We start from the raw sequence: 17,201 nt of genomic DNA, 5'->3' as shown, positions 1-17,201 counted from the left end.
GAGGTCTCTGGGAGATTTCCGCTGTTTAATATTATGTGGAGCTGGGAGGTCTCTTGTTGACCAGTGACCTGAAGTTGGCTCTCCTACCTCAGAGGCAGAGCCCTGACTCCTGGCTGGAGCACCAAGAGCCTTTCATCCACACGGCTCAGAATAAAAGGGAGAAAAAGTAGAGAGAATTAGTAGAAGTATGAGGAAAGAAAGAAGGAAAGGAGGAAAGGAAGGAAGGAAGAAAGAAGCAAAGAAGGAAAGAAAGGAGGGAGGGAGGGAGGGAGGGAGGAAGGAAGGAAGGAAGGAAGGAGGGAAAGAAGGAAAAAAAGACAGAAAGAAAGATGATACAGTAAAAATAAAATAAAGTATAATATAGTTATTGAATTAAAAAATATTTAGAAAAAAAAAAAAAGGGACGGATAGAACCTTAGGACAAATGTTGGAAGCAAAGCTATACAGAGAAAATCTTACACAGAAGCATACACATACACCTTCACAAAAAGAGGTAAAGGGGGAAAAATCATAAATCCTGCTCCCTGAGACCACCTCCTCAATTTGGGGTGATTCGTTGTCTAAAGGAGGGAGGGAAGGAAGGAAAGAAAGAAAGAACGAAGGTAAAGTATAATAAAGTTATTACAATTAAACTTAATTATTAAGAAAAAGAATTTTTTAAAAAAAGTCATGGACGGATAGAGCCCTAGGACAAATGGTGGAAGCTAGAGTATACAGACTAGATGTCACACAGGAGCATACACGTACACCTTCACAAAAAGAGGAAAAGGGAAAAAAATCATAGATTTCGCTCCTAAATTCCACCTCTTCAATTTGGGATCATTCCTTGTCTATTCAGGTATTCCACAGATGCAGGGTATATCAAGTTGATTGTGGAGCTTTAATCCGCTGCTTCTGTGGCTGCTGGGAGAGATTTCCCTTTTTCTTCTTTGTTTTCACAGCTCACAGGAGCTCAGCTTTGGATTTGGCCCTGCCTCTGCGTGTAGGTCGCTGGAGGGCGTCTGTTTTTTCGCTCAGACAGGACGGGGTTAAAGGAGCCGCTGATTCGGGGCCTCCGGCTCACTCAGGCCGGGGGTTGGGGGATGGGGGAAGGAGGGGCACTGCGTGCGGGGCCGGCCTGCGGCGGCAGAGGCAGCGTGACGTTGCGGCAGAGGCCGGCGTGACGTTGCACCAGCCTGAGGCCCGCCGTGCGCTGTCCCGGGGAAGTTGTCCCTGGATCCCGGGAACCTGGCAGTGGCGGGCTGCACAGGCTCCGCGGAAGAGGGGTGTGGAGAGTGACCTGTGCTCGCACACAGGCCCCTTGGTGGCGGCAGCAGCAGCCTTAGCGTCTCCCGCCCGTCTCTGGGGTCCGCGGTTTTAGCCGCGGCTCGCGCCCGTCTCTGGGGTTTGCGCTTTCAGCCGCGGCTCGCGCCCGTCTCGGGGGCTTGCGCCCTCAGCCGCGGCTCGCGCCCGTCTCTGGGGTTTGCGCTTTCAGCCGCGGCTCGCGCCCGTCTCGGGGGCTCGCGCCCTCAGCCGCGGCTCGCGCCCGTCTCTGGGGTTCGCGCTTTTAGCCGCGGCTCGCGCCCGTCTCTGGAGTTCCTTTAAGCAGCGCTCTTAGACCCCTCTCCTCGCGCACCAGGAGACAAAGAGGGAAGAAAAAGTCTCTTGCCTCTTCGGCCGGTGCAGGCTTTTCCCCGAACTCCCTCCCGGCTAGTCGTGGTGCACTAACCCCTTCAGGCTATGTTCAAGCCGCCAACCCCAGTCCTCTCCCTGAGCTCCGTCCAAAACCAAAACCCTAGCCTCAGCTCGCAGCCCCGCCCGCCCCGGTGGGTGAGCAGCAAGCCTCTCGGGTTGGTGAGTGCCGGTCGGCACCGATCTTCCGTGCAGGAATCTCCCCGCTTTGCCCTCCGCACCCGTCGCTGTGCACTACTCCGCGGTCCCGAAACTCCCCCCTCTGCCTCCCGCAGTCTCCGCCCGCGGAGGGGCTTCCTAGTGTGTGGAAACTTTTCCTCCTTCACAGCTCCCTCCCACTGGTGCAGGTGCCGTCCTTATTCTTTTGTCTCTGTTTTTTCTTTTGCCCTACCCAGGTACGTGGGGAGTTTCTTGCCTTTTGGGAGGTCTGAGGTCTTCTGCCAGCCTTCAGTAGGAGTTCTATAGGAGTTGTTCCACGTGTGGATGTATTTCTGGTGTATCCGTGGGGAGGAAGGCGATCTCCGCGTCTTACTCTTCCGCCATCTTCAAGGTCCCCCCCTGCCCATTTTTTAATTGGGTTTTTTTTTTTTGTTTTTTTGATGTTAAATTGTATGAGCTGTTTACATATGTTGAATATTAATGCCTTATTGGTCATATCATTTGCAAATATTTCCTCCCATTCAGTAGGTTGTCTTTTCATTTTGTCAATAGTTTCCTCTGCTGTGCAAAAGCTTTTAAGTTTAATCAGGTCCCATTTGTTTATTTTCGTTTTTATTTCCTTTATTTAAGGAGATGGATCCAGAAAATATTACTGCAATTTATGTCAAAGAGTGTTCTGCCTATGTTTTCCTCTAGGAGTTCCAGGCCTCACAGAGCTTACGTTCTGATACAGGGGAGAGAGAGAATTAAAAACAAACAAAACACATCAGAAAACACCCACTTAGTATATAGCATATCAGATAGTGGTAAGTGATATGGAGAAGAAAAAATCTATAGGGAAACAAAGTGATATGGAAGAGTTACTGATGTTTTTATATAGCCTGCTCAAAGAAAGCCTCTCAAGTAGCAGAGCATTTGTGCAGGAGCCTGAAAGAAGTAAGGGGGCAAATCATGCACGTGTGGGAGGAAGAGCATTGCAGGCAGAGGGAACAGCAAGAACAAAAGCCCTGAGACAAAGAGTGCTTGCAGCTGTCCAGGAACAACTAGGAAGTGGTTTATGAAGCCATGTACAGGGAGCATAGAAGGCTGTGAGCATTCACACGCAGTGCTGCACCAGACTGGGCAGGACTTTGTAGGCCCGAGGAAAGGACTTGGTTTTCAGGCTAAGTTGGGAAATCACTGAAGAGTGTGGCAGACAGGAGTTACATGATCTAACTTGCATTATCTTAAAAGGATAATTCTGGTGCCATAGTTCAACATAATCATCGAATGGGAAGGGCAGAATCAGATAGGAGCTTATTGTTATAATCTGAGTGAAAGGTGATGGTGACTTTGACCAGGGTAGGATTGGTGCAGAGGATGAGAAGCAGCTGCATCATGGATTTTACTTTGAAGTTAGAGCTGAAAGGATCTACTCAGGGTATGGTTATAAGGTGTAAGGTAAATAAGAATCAAAGCTGACTCCGGAGTTTTTGACCCGAGCCTCTGGATGGCTGGAGTTGCCATTGAAAAAGATAGGAAAGACTAGAGGAAGATGCTGGGGTATGGAAAACTAGGAGTTTGTTATCGTACATAGAAAGTTCAAACAGCGGTTCAAAGACAGTGGCTTTCAAACTACAGAGTGTATCAGAATCACCTGGAGGGCTTCTTAAAACACAGGTTGCTGAACCCCACCCCTGGTGTTCCTGGGGGTTTCCCCCACCCAGAGTTTTTGATTCAGTGGGTCTGGGATGGGATCCATAATTTGCCTTTATAACAAGTGCTCAGGTGATGTTGACGAAGCTGGTACGGTACTGGGACTACATTTGGAGAACCACTACTCTAGTACTGGGTGTATCTGCAGAAGACGTTGGCTAAGGTTAAGAGAATGCCCAGATCGTTAGATGAGAGGAATGAAATCACAGGTGCTGGAATGTTCTTTGTGCCTTACTGTGGGAGAACCCCCTTAGGGCTAAGATCACTGTGTATTAGCTCATGCCTAAATGGGGAACAGTGGTTTCTGAGTTTTGTTTGTTTGTTTGATTTTTGGTTTTTTTCTGAGTTTTTTTTGTTTTTTGTTTTTTTTGTGTGTGGTACACGGGCCTCTCACTGTTGTGGCCTCTCTCGTTGCGGAGCACAGGCTCCGGATGTGCAGGCTCAGCGGCCATGGCTCACGGGCCCAGCCGCTCCGCGGCATGTGGGATCCTCCCGGACCGGGGCACAAACCCGTGTCCCCTGCATCGGCAGGCGGACTCTCAACCACTGCGCCACCAGGGAAGCCCAAATGTGGGTTTTATAGATAAAAACTTAATAATTGTTCTATCCTGAAATTAATCCTGGTATTTAAAGAATAAAAGAGGTTTTTTGATAGAAATACTGTAGAATGAAAAATAGGATGAACATCTACCTCTTAAATAGAGTAATAGTTTATACTTGGAAAATGAAAACCACATACCTACATAATGGAAAAAGCAGTTTTGCAATAATGATCACGACAGTCTATTTAATGGAAAAGTTCTTTTGATAAGCATTTTTTATTAGATTGGTGGCTTTTAAACATTTTTGACCATGACACACTGTGAGAAATACATTTTATATCACAAATGATCACATACATCATCACTTACTTCTGGAGATATGTATATATGTGTGTGTGTGTGTGTGTGTGTGTGTGTGTGTGTATATATATATATATATACATACATGTATGTATATATATATATCTCAGAAATAACAGTTTCATGAAATAATTCTCACCCTGAGTATATGACAGACATATTCCATGCTATGCTCTATCAGTTTTTAAAGTGCTGACTTCTACCCACTAAACTGAGAACATAGTCCACATGGACTGTAGTATTGGACTGATGGTGTTGAAATCTTGGCTTTTCCCTTTTCTAGCTGTGTGATATTGATGAAATTACTAAACTATTCTGTGCTATCAGTAAAATGGGGAAAATAATATATCTACCTTACAAGGCTGTTATGAGGATGAAATGAGTTAGAGAACTGAGAACAGTGACCAGCACATAGTAAGCACTATAAAATTATTAGTTATTAAAAGTGTGTTCACAACCCACTAATTTGTCATAACTTGAAGTTTGTAAAAACCACCTCTTCAGATGACCTAGATCAATCTCACCTGCTACCTTCCCTTACAACAGACACGAATTAGTAAACTAAACTTCCTCAGAGGCAAATGTAGTAAACACCTTTGTTTTATAGGGAAGATGAAAAAACTGTATTTCCTTCTAAAACCTTAAAATGTTCTTCTAAAATGTAAATCTATGGGGGAGACAAGGCATGATCTCTTGGAAATCCAAAGCATAAAAGGAAAATCCTCCCTGAGATGATGTCTTATTCATTGCTACAGTGCCTTGCATTTAATGTTTTCTCAAAAACAATTTGTTTAAAGTAAATGGAGGGAATTCCCTGGGGGTCCAGTGGTTAGGACTCTGCACTTTCACTGCCGAGGGCCCGGCTTCAATCCCTGGTCAGGGAACTAAGATCCCACAGCTGCATGGCATGGCCAAAAAAAAAAAAAAAATAGTGAAAGGAAACCTTACTAGAAGAGTTCTTAAGGAGAACAATTGATTTCATATAGATAATAAATTTGTAATTTATGAAGAATTTCCTGTTCATTTATATCTTAAAATCTGCAAGTCCATGCTTCCCAAAATGTGTTATGTGGAATGCTAAATGGATACATAAAAGTTTGAGACTCTGAGAGAATCACAATATATAGTGTAATAATAGATTATTTGCAAAAACAACCCCAAATTGTAACTGTTGAAATGGAATAAAATTTTATTTATCTCCCAGCAAACAGTCCTAGGTGGGATTTCCTGGTAGGGATAGGACACTCTGCCCCACACAGTCATCCTGGGATCCAGGCTAATGGAGCGTCTGCCATCTTCAAGCTTGGCTTTCAAAGCCATTCCAGTTATCACCGTTCCAGATCCCTGGAGAGGGTGAAGAGCACAGAGGAAAGCATGTGGGAGGTTTTAGGGTGAGAGGTGGGGTGTCACACATAGCCTCCTACTTACCTTTCATTTGTCAGAACTCAGTTACCTGGTCACACCCACCTGCAAGGAAGGCTGGGATATATGATCTACTCCCGTGCCCTGGAAGAAAGGAGAAAACAGATTTTGATGCCTTAATAGAAGACTCTGTAAAAACATAGTAAAGCTCTATTACAAAGATCCTTGTTTAGCACTATTTAGCTCAATATTTCCTAAATGCATTTGACTGTGAAACTCTTGTCTCTCGGCGCCTATTAACACACTGTAGAAAATGACATACTTCGGGAAAGACTGCTATCAGGAGACTATCAAATCCCATGATGAAAAGAAACCTAAATTTTCCAAGGATGATAGGAGAGATAACTTTTTTAAATGTTTTAAAATATTAATTTTAACACAAATACAGAAAACCATGTAAAACAAATTGTACAGTTTAATGATCCGGTAAACACTCTTGAAGTAGCCACCCAGGTTAGGAGATAGAAACTTGCCAGTGACGTACAAAAAGCTTCATAGCTTATGACCTCCTCACTTCCCTCAAAAGGCAACTCTGCACAGACTTCTATGATAATCTTTTTTCTTACTTTTTCTTTAGATCTGTAATCTGTGTGGGCTAGCCATTAAGTTCAAGCTTATTTTTATGTATGTCTTTAAATCTCTTTTAATCTAGCTTCTTCCATTTCTTTCTTTTTTTTTTTCTTCCAGCAATTTATTGGTAAGGAAACAGGTCACCTTTCCTATTGAATTTCCCAGTCTGTCTCTTAAATTGCATCCCCGTGATGAAGTTTAACATGTTCCTCTGTCCTGGAATATCCCATAAATTGGAAGTTGGATGCAAAGAGTTAATCAGATTCGGGTCTTTGGCAAGACTCCTTCATAGAAGATGTGCTCTTTTTCAGGAGGCACGCAAGGTGTGGTTATCCCTTTTTATGTGCTTGGCTATCATTGATGGTCAAAGCCTAAACTCTTTATCATTTAGGAAACACAAAATGGCAACCTTCCAATTCTTTCATCCTTTCTCATTTACTTGTGGAAGTACTACTGTAAGGAGAAACTTTGCCGAAACTGATAATCACCTACTGATCTCTCCACGGATCCCTTATAGTCACCTGCTTTTGGAGAATGTAAAAATCTCCTACTCCCAGGTTTAGTCTTCCAGTTTGGTACTCTTGGGTATGTCAGATGCCCCATTTTTACCTTCTCCTTTCTCCTGCTGGATGCGGATTTCACACAGTTCCGTAACTTCAGTCATTGGTCCCCACCTGTTCATAGTTGGAGGTTTGTGGAGACAAACTGTCACTTAATTTTACTGAGCATAGAGTCTGTATGGTTTTGACTTTGCTCTCTTTGTTGCATTATGATATACAAAGAACGTTTATTTTTCATGCCTGTAATGGGTTTCTCAGAATCTCTGAGAAATATTTTAAACAAGAGAGGCATGAGTGACATTCTTCAGGCAACTTTTCTATCCTAGAGGTTTTCTCTTATCAACCTTTGAGAATCAGGGTTTAGTTTCATTCAAAAATTTCCTTACAAAGCATCGCAATGTTTTTTTTTTTTATTTTTTGCCTCATGAAAGACAGAGAGAAAGCAGAACTACTGACTGACAATAGGGCTAATTGGCTAAATGAGGGAGAGACACTCTCAGAATTATCAGAGATACCCTGTAACAGAGTAAAGGCCTTGGGTTTCAATATCTGATGGGCGCTGACAAGGCCAGGCCTTAGGGAGTCATGCTTATCTCAAGACAAGAAATTTACAGAGCGACTTCAATTCACAGGTGCCTGGATTTATGCCAGGTTTTATTAAACTGTCATTGTTAATAGTTCAGTGTTGTGAGAAAAGTATCAAATTATACATTCTTAGTTGGATTTATTGAAGATAAATCATCTGAATTGTTATTTTATATGGGTAAATTAAAAACTCATTTACTGATATAATTTATTAGTTTAATGATAGACTGTAATTCTGGGAAATACCATTTGGATTTTATAGAAGAAGTATGGGAAGGAGAGAAAATATTATATTCTCATTTTATCAGACTTACAGACCTATGGGGAACCCTTACATTTAGACAGTGTGATCATAGTCGAGGGTTGACCTTTTGTCTGCTAATGGCAGCTTACAAAAATCCAGTCTTATCGCCCAGAAAGAACCAAATTATCCTACACCACCAAATATTTATTATTTACATACTGTATGTCAGACACAGGACAAGGCTCTCAATGTCCAAGAAAATTAAGACACATGCTCTCCAAATAGCCCATGGGAAGGAATACACACATATCAATACTAGTGCAGTGGAAATGTTTACTACACGTGGTGAGTCCATTTATAAGAGTACCGGGAAGTCAGTGGAGGCTCTCAGAGGGACTATCTGATTTAATTTTGACAGATGAATACAAATATTTAGGTCAGGCCCAGGGGTAAAGGCCTTGTTGCTAGAGAGAACAAAAGGTGTGAAGGCACAATGTCGTAATGAAGGATTGAACTTTACGGTAAGTGCTGGTTTTCAGAGTTCAAAAATCTAGTCTCATAAAAGGGCTTACGTACCAGATTCTACTGGTTCTTATTGGTCATCTCCTTCCCTAGCAAATAAACTTTAGCTATATAACTTTGTCCTTTATAATGAGACTGGTCCAAAGTTGACTTTCAGTTAGTTATCAACACATCAGTTTCTCGCTTCTCTATTCAGGAAGTTGACAGTATGTCTTTGTATAAATACTGTAGAGGAGAACAGATCCCAGTTTATATCTGAAGAGTCTTGATCCAATAAAGAAATCATCTGGGTGTAAGCCTCCTCTGTCATTCTTTTTTTCTTAGCCCACCCTCATCTCCCTAGTGACCTATTCATTATCTTATGAACTTCCAATAAATAGCTAATGAAGAGAAAGGAGTGAGGAGACACACTAAGTCAATCTATGACTTGTTAGCAGCACTAGGGCAATTTTAAAAGGTGGAATGTACAAATATCACCTGAGATTAGGTTGGATTGTGTTTGTGGATTTCAGTCATCTGCGCCTCTTCTTTGCCTGTTTCTGTGGATAGTGTTAGTAAGACAGTTAGCTGCAGTGTTAGTTTTCAATATTATTAATTTCTAGAAAGTGATAATTAAAGTCTACATGGCTATGAATGACAGGCAGAGAGAGGGTATCATCTTAAAAGCATATCCAGCGGACTAGAGACTGATACGCATATAAGGTCTGAGGGAAGGTATTCTTAAAGACTATCAAATTATGCCCCTGTCTTCTTCAAACCCCTTTCTCACCCAGGTCTAGATGAAGAACTAAGATACAGAATATATAAGTGAATTGTTCAAGGTTACATAGTCATTTCAATTGTGTGTTCATGTTTGTGGGTGTTATTTTCTCTTTTGCTTTATTTGATGGTTTAGACTAAGCAGGTTCATAATCCTTACACATGCTCATTTGGTTCAAACATTAATGGATTTTTATAAGGTAGAAAAGTAGCAGAACACTAATCAGGAGTATCTTTTTTTTTTTTTTTTTTTTAACATCTTTATTGGAGTATAACTGCTTCACAATGGTGTGCCAGCCTCCGCCCTCCAGCAAAACGAATCAGCTATATATACACACATGTTCCCATATCTCTTCCCTCCTGCGTCTCCCTCCCTCCCACCCTCCCCATCACACCCCTTCAGGGGGTCACAAAGCACCGAGCTGATCTCCCTGCGCTATGCAGCTGCTTCCCACTAGCTATCTATTTTACATTTGGTAGTGTATATATGTCCATGCCTCTCTCTCGCTTTGTCACAGCTTACCCTTCCCCTCCCCATATCCTCAAGGCCATTCTTAAGTAGGTCTGTGTCTTTATTCCTGTTTTACCCCTAGGTTCCTCATGACATTTTTTTTTTCTTAAATTCCATATATATGTGTTAGCATACGGTATTTGTCTCTCTCTTTCTGACTTACTTCACCTTGTATGACAGACTCTAGGTCTATCCACCTCATTACAAATAGCTCAATTTCGTTTCTTTTTATGGCTGAGTAATATTCCATTGTATATATGTGCCACATCTTCTTTACCCATTCATCCGATGATGGACACTTAGGTTGTTTCCATCTCCGGGCTATTGTAAATAGAGCTGCAATGAACATTTTGGTACATGACTCTTTTTGAATTATGGTTTTCTCAGGGTATATGCCCAGTAGTGGGATTGCTGGGTCATATGGTAGTTCAATTTGTAGTTTTTAAAGGAACCTCCATACTGTTCTCCACAGTGGCTGTATCAAGTTACATTCCCACCAACAGTGCAAGAGGGTTCCCTTTTCTCCACACCCTCTCTAGCATTTATTGTTTCTAGATTTTTTGATGATGGCCATTCTGACTGGTGTGAGATGATATCTCATTGTAGTTTTGATTTGCATTTCTCTAATGATTAGTGATGTTGAGCATTCTTTCATGTGTTTGTTGGCAGTCTGTATATCTTCTTTGGAGAAATGACTACTTAGGTCTTCTGCCCATTTTTGGATGGGGTTGTTTTTTTGTTATTAAGCTGCATGAGCTGCTTATAAATTTTGGAGATTAATCCTATGTCACTTGCTTCATTTGCAAATATTTTCTCCCATGCTGAGGGTTGTCTTTTGGTCTTGTTTATGGTTTCCTTTGCTATGCAAAAGCTTTGAAGTTTCATTAGGTCCCATTTGTTTATTTTTGTTTTTATTTCCATTTCTCTAGGAGGTGGGTCAAAAAGGATCTTGCTGTGATTTATGTCATAGAGTGTCCTGCCTATGTTTTCCTCTAAGAGTTTGATAGTTTCTGGCCTTACATTTAGGTCTTTAATCCATTTTGAGCTTATTTTTGTGTATGGTGTTAGAGAGTGATCTAATCTCATAGTTTTACATGTACCTGTCCAGTTTTCCCAGCACCACTTACCGAAGAGGCTGTCCTTTCTCCACTGTACATTCCCGCCTCCTTTATCAAAGATAAGGCAACCATATGTGCATGGGTTTATCTCTGGGCTTTCTATCCTGTTCCATTGATCTATCTTTCGGTTTTTGTGCCAGTACCATACTGTCTTGATTACTGGAGCTTTGTAGTATAGTCTGAAGTCAGGGAGCCTGATTCCTCCAGCTCCATTTTTCATTCTCAAGATTGCTTTGGCTATTCGGGGTCTTTTGTGTTTCCATACAAATTGTGAAATTTTTTGTTCTAGTTCTGTGAAAAATGCCAGTGGTCGTTTGATAGGGATTGCATTGAATCTGTAGATTGCTTTGGGTACTAGAGTCATTTTCACAATGTTGATTTTTCCAATCCAAGAACATGGTATATCTCTCCATCTATTTGTATCATATTTAATTTTTTTCATAGTGTCTTGTAATTTTCTGCATACAGGTCTTTTGTCTCCTTAGGTAGTTTTATTCCTAGATATTTTATTTTTTGTTGCAATGGTAAATGGAAGTGTTTTCCTAATTTCACTTTCAGATTTTTCATCATTAGTGTATAGGAATGCCAGAGATTTCTGTGCATTAATTTTGTATCCTGCTATTTTACCAAATTCATTGATTAGCTCTAGTAGTTTTCTGGTAGCATCTTTAGGATTCTCTATGTATAGTATCATGTCCTCTGCAAACAGTGACAGCTTTACTTCTTCTTTTCCGATTTGGATTCCTTTTATTTCCTTTTCTTCTCTGATGGCTGTGGCTAAAACTTCCAAAAGTATGTTGAATAAGAGTGGTGAGAGTGGGCAACCTTGTCTTGTTCCTGATCTTAGTGGAAATGCTTTCAGTTTTTCACCATTGAGGACAATGTTGGCTGTGGGTTTGTCATATATGGCCTTTATTATGTTGAGGAAAGTTCCCTCTATGCATACTTTCTGCAGGGTTTTTATCATAAATGGGTGTCGAATTTTGTGGAAAGCTCTTTCTGCATCTATTGAGATGATCATATGGTTTTTATCCTTCAGTTGTTAATATGGTTTATCACATTGATTGATTTGCATATATTGAAGAATCCTTGCATTCCTGGAATAAACCCCACTTGATCATGATGGATGATCCGTTTAATGTGCTATTGGATGCTGTTTGCTAGTATTTTGTTGAGGATTTTTGCATCAATGTTCATCAGTGATATTGGCCTGTAGTTTTCTTTCTTTGTGACATCCTTGTCTGGTTTCGATATCAGGGTGATGGTGGCCTCATAGAATGAGTTTGGGAGTGTTCCTCCCTGTGCTATATTTTGGAAGAGTTTGAGAAGGATAGGTGTTAGCTCTTCTCTAAATGTTTGATAGAATTCGCCTGTGAAGCCATCTGGTCCTGGGCTTTTGTTTGTTGGAAGATTTTTAATCACAGTTTCAATTTCAGTGCTTGTGATTGGTCTGTTCATTTTTTCTATTTCTTCCTGATTCAGTCTTGGCAGGTTGTGCCTTTCTACAAATTTGTCCATTTCTTCCAGGTTGTCCATTTTATTGGCATAGAGTTGCTTGTAGTAATCTCTCATGATCTTTTGTATTTCTGCAGTGTCAGTTGTTACTTCTTTTTCATTTCTAATTCTATTGATTTGAGTCTTCTCCCTTTTTTTCTTGATGAGTCTGGCTAATGGTTTATCAATTTTGTTTATCTTCTCAAAGAAGGAGTATCTTTTAAGATACTTTCATTTTCTTTCATTGGTAAATCATTTAAGTTATTATTCCTTCCCATGAGAACAAACAAACTAATTGGTGAACCAATAAGAAATTATTTGTAAGCATTTAGCATGGGATTCCTTTTCAGATAATTCAGAATAATTACCTGATTTCAGTGGCTCTTCTTGATCATCTAGAGACAATTTGATACAATGAAAACATAAAATGACTTTAAAAGTATTGACAGGGCTTCCCTGGTGGCGCAGTGGTTGAGAGTACGCCTGCTGACGCAGGGGACATGGGTTCGTGACCCAGTCTGGGAGGATCCCACTTGCCGCGGAGCGGCTGGGCCCGTTAGCCATGGCCGCTGGTCCTGCGCGTCCGGAGCCTGTGCTCTGTAATGGGAGGGGCCACAACAATGAGAGTCCTGCGTACTGCAAAAAAAAAAAAAAAAAAAAAGTATTGAGAGATGATTCAACTATAAAGCCACATGGATAGTAAATGTGTTTCAATGGCTCTAAACATTTAAAATTAGAAGAGACTTTTGTGGCATTTTTCTGCATATTTCAGTGCCATCCAACATTATCATTTTAATTAACAGCCAAGATTAAGTTTACAGGTTGTTCTTGCTACAATATCTGAAAAGGTAAAGGAATAAAAAAATAAACATCCCAAATATGGAAATGATGATTTGATGACATCACTTCAGAGACTTCTCTTTTTCCTGTGGCTTAAACATCTATGTGCCCGAGGTTTTTAGGTCTGGAATTACATTGTCGTGACCATATTTAATGGTGTTTATTGAACAACCACTGCGGGTAAAATGTATATCAAGATTTTCGGGGAGTGATATGGGAAGTAGAAATCATGATCCATCATGCCTTCAAAGAGTTTATAAAGAAAAGGAGACAGAGTAATAAACAAAGAATGATCATATAAGGGCAGGTGGAACTTATATGTATATGTTTAGAATCAAAGCCTGTGCTCTTCAGCATGGGTTGCTTAGGAAGGAAGAGAAGGATCTGTCATTCTTAAGAGAAAGACTGTCAACGATGAAGCCTTGGTTAGTGTTCTAAAGAAGAAGAAGTTTAGGATTTAGGACATGTGAAAGGAGATTATTGCAGTAGTGGGGAACTTCTGAAGGTCCTCTGTGAGTAGAGCAGATGGATGACAGGTAGCAGGTAGCTTTACCTGGCTCAAGAATGTCATATGAGTTGAGGCTATAAGAGGACATGTGAGACCCCTGGGTAGATTTTGATTTTTGCAGGAGATCTTTGAAGTTCATATTTGTACATTTATTTTGCTGAAATGGCAACAGCATGCAGTGGCTCATCTTCTGTGGATCAGAGGTCCTCCCAAATAAGAGGAAAGTTTTGGTATATCGGCAATATTGATTTCATAATTCCCTCTCTCTGTTTTTTTTTTAATGATTTTCTCATTAAAATGTTCTGTGTGATTATTTCTATTGGGTTAGACTATCTGAGGGCACAAGGGACATTATCTTCCTTTTTTTCATTCATTGAAACATCAAAATGCATTCGTCTCTTGCTACATGGCAGACGCATTTTAGAATAGAGAGTGTTTAATGGATGAAAATAGTCTCATGTGCCTAAGTATACATGGGAGATAGAAATGTAGGCTTCAGTGAAATGTAGAACAAGAAAGAGCTGTCAGGTGAAAACCCCCAAAACTATTTACATTGAATCCCATAATGGTTTTGTTTTCTAAATATTCTGTTTCATACTCTCAACAGTCTCTACCCTGTGGCTGCTGTACATGTGTCTCCGTGTATACAGATAAGCACATAGAATTTATCAACAAACATGGGGTCCTTTATAACTCTGCCTGCTCTTTGATTTTCACAGTCGTGTGATCCACACACAACGCAGAGAAGGACCCGCCATCTGCTGAGGCCGTCACTGAGCTCAAGGACGTGCGCTGAAGACTCACAGGTGCGGCCCTGCCTCCTCAATGAAAATTGCTTCCAGTTCCAGTACAATCTAACAGGTACGGTTGAAAACCACGAAGCAAGGAACCAAGCTGTCATAGAATGGAGCTGGTCCATGGCTTTTGTTATTTCCAGAAATTCAAGCTTGTGATGTACTTGCTCTATGGGGCTCATGAAGGATGAATGGGGGACCTGACTGGATAGGGATGTTTTAGAGGCACTGAAAATCACCACAGCCTCATTCAGACACAGCTCAGGTTTCTCTTGGGCACCATAGGGCTCAGTGTCTGATACCAAAGGACTGTGTAGTCACATTGATCTGCTCCCTGCCATTCCCTGTAGCGGCAGACACACAGAATGCCACGAAATGTGGAAGCGGTTGTCTCAGCATAGAATTCAGTACTGATGACCAAATGGCCACATGCCTGCAGAGGCAAAACAATAGCCTTTTCCTGAAACTAATTCCCCACTGAGGACACAGCGGCACTACCGAGATTTCTCGTGTAGAGAACCTCCTAGGGAATTCTATGGGGCTGTCTGATTGTCTTTATAGGTAAACATTGACCTGGCATATGTTCCCTTTTTCTTTAGTTAAAGGTCCTTCAGATCATTAGTTTTCATAATAATTTTTGAGAAGTACAGTAAGATTTCCTTTTACTGGAAGAGCATGTCTTTAAAATGCTGATTTTACTATATATGGCTTTGCTCTTCCTATTAAGCTCTTAGATCATCTACCACATATGAAAAATCTCCTTAGATAGGTTCTTACTGTATATGATCTAGGATCTTTTCTTTTTTTCTACCCACAAGAACAAAATAAGATTTTTTAAAAAAGAATTAGTCATGGGATGGTTTATTCTAACTCCTGGTGTCCAGTTTGTAATACAATTAGCCAGACTGACAAAAGCTTCTCTCATGAGAGAATAATTTTCTTAAAATGAGAGTTCCTGAAATAGTGCATATATCTTGCCCCCTTTCCCTTCTGGGGTACCTCTCTTGGCTCCAATGTACCTTTAGAAAATTATGTTTATTCCTTGAAAACATCTTCAAGTTTACATCAAAGACTAGCATCATTTCTGGTTGTTGTTGTTCTTGTTTTCCTCTCTCAATTATCCCCAGCAAATAGATGATTCCAAACTGGTTTTCCTTTGCCCTTGTGCTTAGTGTTTCTCTTTTCCTACCTCAGCCAACTATGAGACGGTTTCTAAAAATTACTTGGCTTTTGACCTCAAGAAACCAAACTTAGGAAGGTAGCTCACTTTTGTTATTTGGTGATCTGATTGATTGTTTTTCAATAAAAGAATTGCAGGATGCTTTTAGAAGCCACTTGAAAGTGGTTTTAGGATTCTGTGCACACTCTCCTCCACCAATGCAGAGAATCAAAGGTGTGTTGTATTTTGCTCACATGGTCATAACTTTGAAACTCAGTGTGGTGACCCTGTGCCTGTAGAGTGGAGCACGTGCCAGCTGAGTGAAAATGCGACCTGTGGGCAAGGCATCAGGACCCGCCTTCTGAGCTGTGTGCGCAGTGATGGCAAGCCTGTCAGTGTGGACCAGTGCGAGCAGGTGAGTTGTGTATACTTGTATCCCACACCCATGGCTTTGTTTGTTTGTTTATTTGTTTGAATATTGGTCTGCAACCTCCACAGTGCTTGATATAAATGACAGTCTGATTTCTACTCATCACAGCTTAGGTTCAGTCAGAGTAGAGGTACTAGTATCATACAGTTATATCTCACTCGTTTGAACTTAGTTAAAATGACCAGGAAAGGTCATTTTGCATTGGGGAAATGGATTCATTAAAAATACAGTTTTTTCCATTATTTTAAAGAACTTATTTGCCAACAAACTATTGACATCAGGTGACTCTAATATTTAAATATGACTCTTTGTATCGGGCGGGTGATTCATTTGCCTAAATAGGAAACACCGTTCCTTGCATATAAGATGAACACTGACACTTGCTATTAGAATACTTTGCTAATTTGCTGAGCAAATGATTGCTAGGTAATTAGCACAGTTGCGTTTTTCTTCTCAAGGTAAGTCAAAATGCCTGCCTACCAAGTTTCAAATTAGTGGCTTTTGAATTTTTGTAATTTTATTGCTCCCTTTTTTTCCCAATGACAAAATATGTGGAGTTTGGACAAAAACTATAATCAAACCTGTTCCAAGAAAGTTGGCGTTTCCTTCCCAACGTATAAGTGAAATGCACGATGGGGGCAGTTTAATAGAAATAAAGATGACCATATGCTGTCCCATTATAAGAATCACTAAAACAGTCTTTGGAATAATTGGAAATAGGTGGGGCCAGTTAGCTCAGGTTTCCACGGAAACCAGCAAAATAAAAGTTGTCCCATTTCTCCTTAAGTAAGAAGAGTCCACAAGTGGAAATTAAAATCAGAACAAAACCCTCCTCACCGATCCTGATTCAGCCTTGTTAAGTACTGCCATAACATCTCTTTAAACCAACAGTACCACCATGGACCAACACCAGCCCTGAGACTAGACCATCTGAAATTGAACAGCCCATTTAATGAAATGCTGAGACTGGCTAATACAGGGCAGAGTTCCGTCTACCAAGTGTCAGTGATTTATTTTAACATTTTGTTTAATTTCATCTCCCTCTCAAGATGTTGTCTGCTTCAAGACAAATAAATCACCAATCTACAACAACTCCAAATAAGTGAAAATCTTACATTTAGTGTACATAATAAAGCTTTCCTTTTGATACAAAGAGCGATATAAACTATTCATTAATAGAAAAATCAGTTTCTCTGCTTTCTAAATTCCCATATATCCAGCAAATATTTAAAGAACGTTAAAGTCCCAAATTAACCTA

General features: G+C 40.7%; 1 protein-coding gene across 1 annotated transcript in view; it reads left to right on the top strand.

Moving 5' to 3' along the window:
* THSD7B (thrombospondin type 1 domain containing 7B) overlaps nucleotides 1–17,201 on the top strand; it is a 900,946-nt gene that overhangs the window by 842,511 nt on the left and 41,234 nt on the right. The window contains exons 18-19 of the mRNA XM_032638606.1: nucleotides 14,280–14,421; nucleotides 15,813–15,928. Of these exons, the coding sequence (XP_032494497.1) occupies nucleotides 14,280–14,421; nucleotides 15,813–15,928 (258 nt within the window). The remainder of the gene's footprint in view (nucleotides 1–14,279; nucleotides 14,422–15,812; nucleotides 15,929–17,201) is intronic.

The sequence above is a fragment of the Phocoena sinus genome, chromosome 7 (genome assembly GCF_008692025.1).
Source record: "Phocoena sinus isolate mPhoSin1 chromosome 7, mPhoSin1.pri, whole genome shotgun sequence".
Classification (NCBI taxonomy): Eukaryota; Metazoa; Chordata; class Mammalia; order Artiodactyla; family Phocoenidae; genus Phocoena; species Phocoena sinus.
This window is presented reverse-complemented; position numbering and strand designations above follow the sequence as displayed.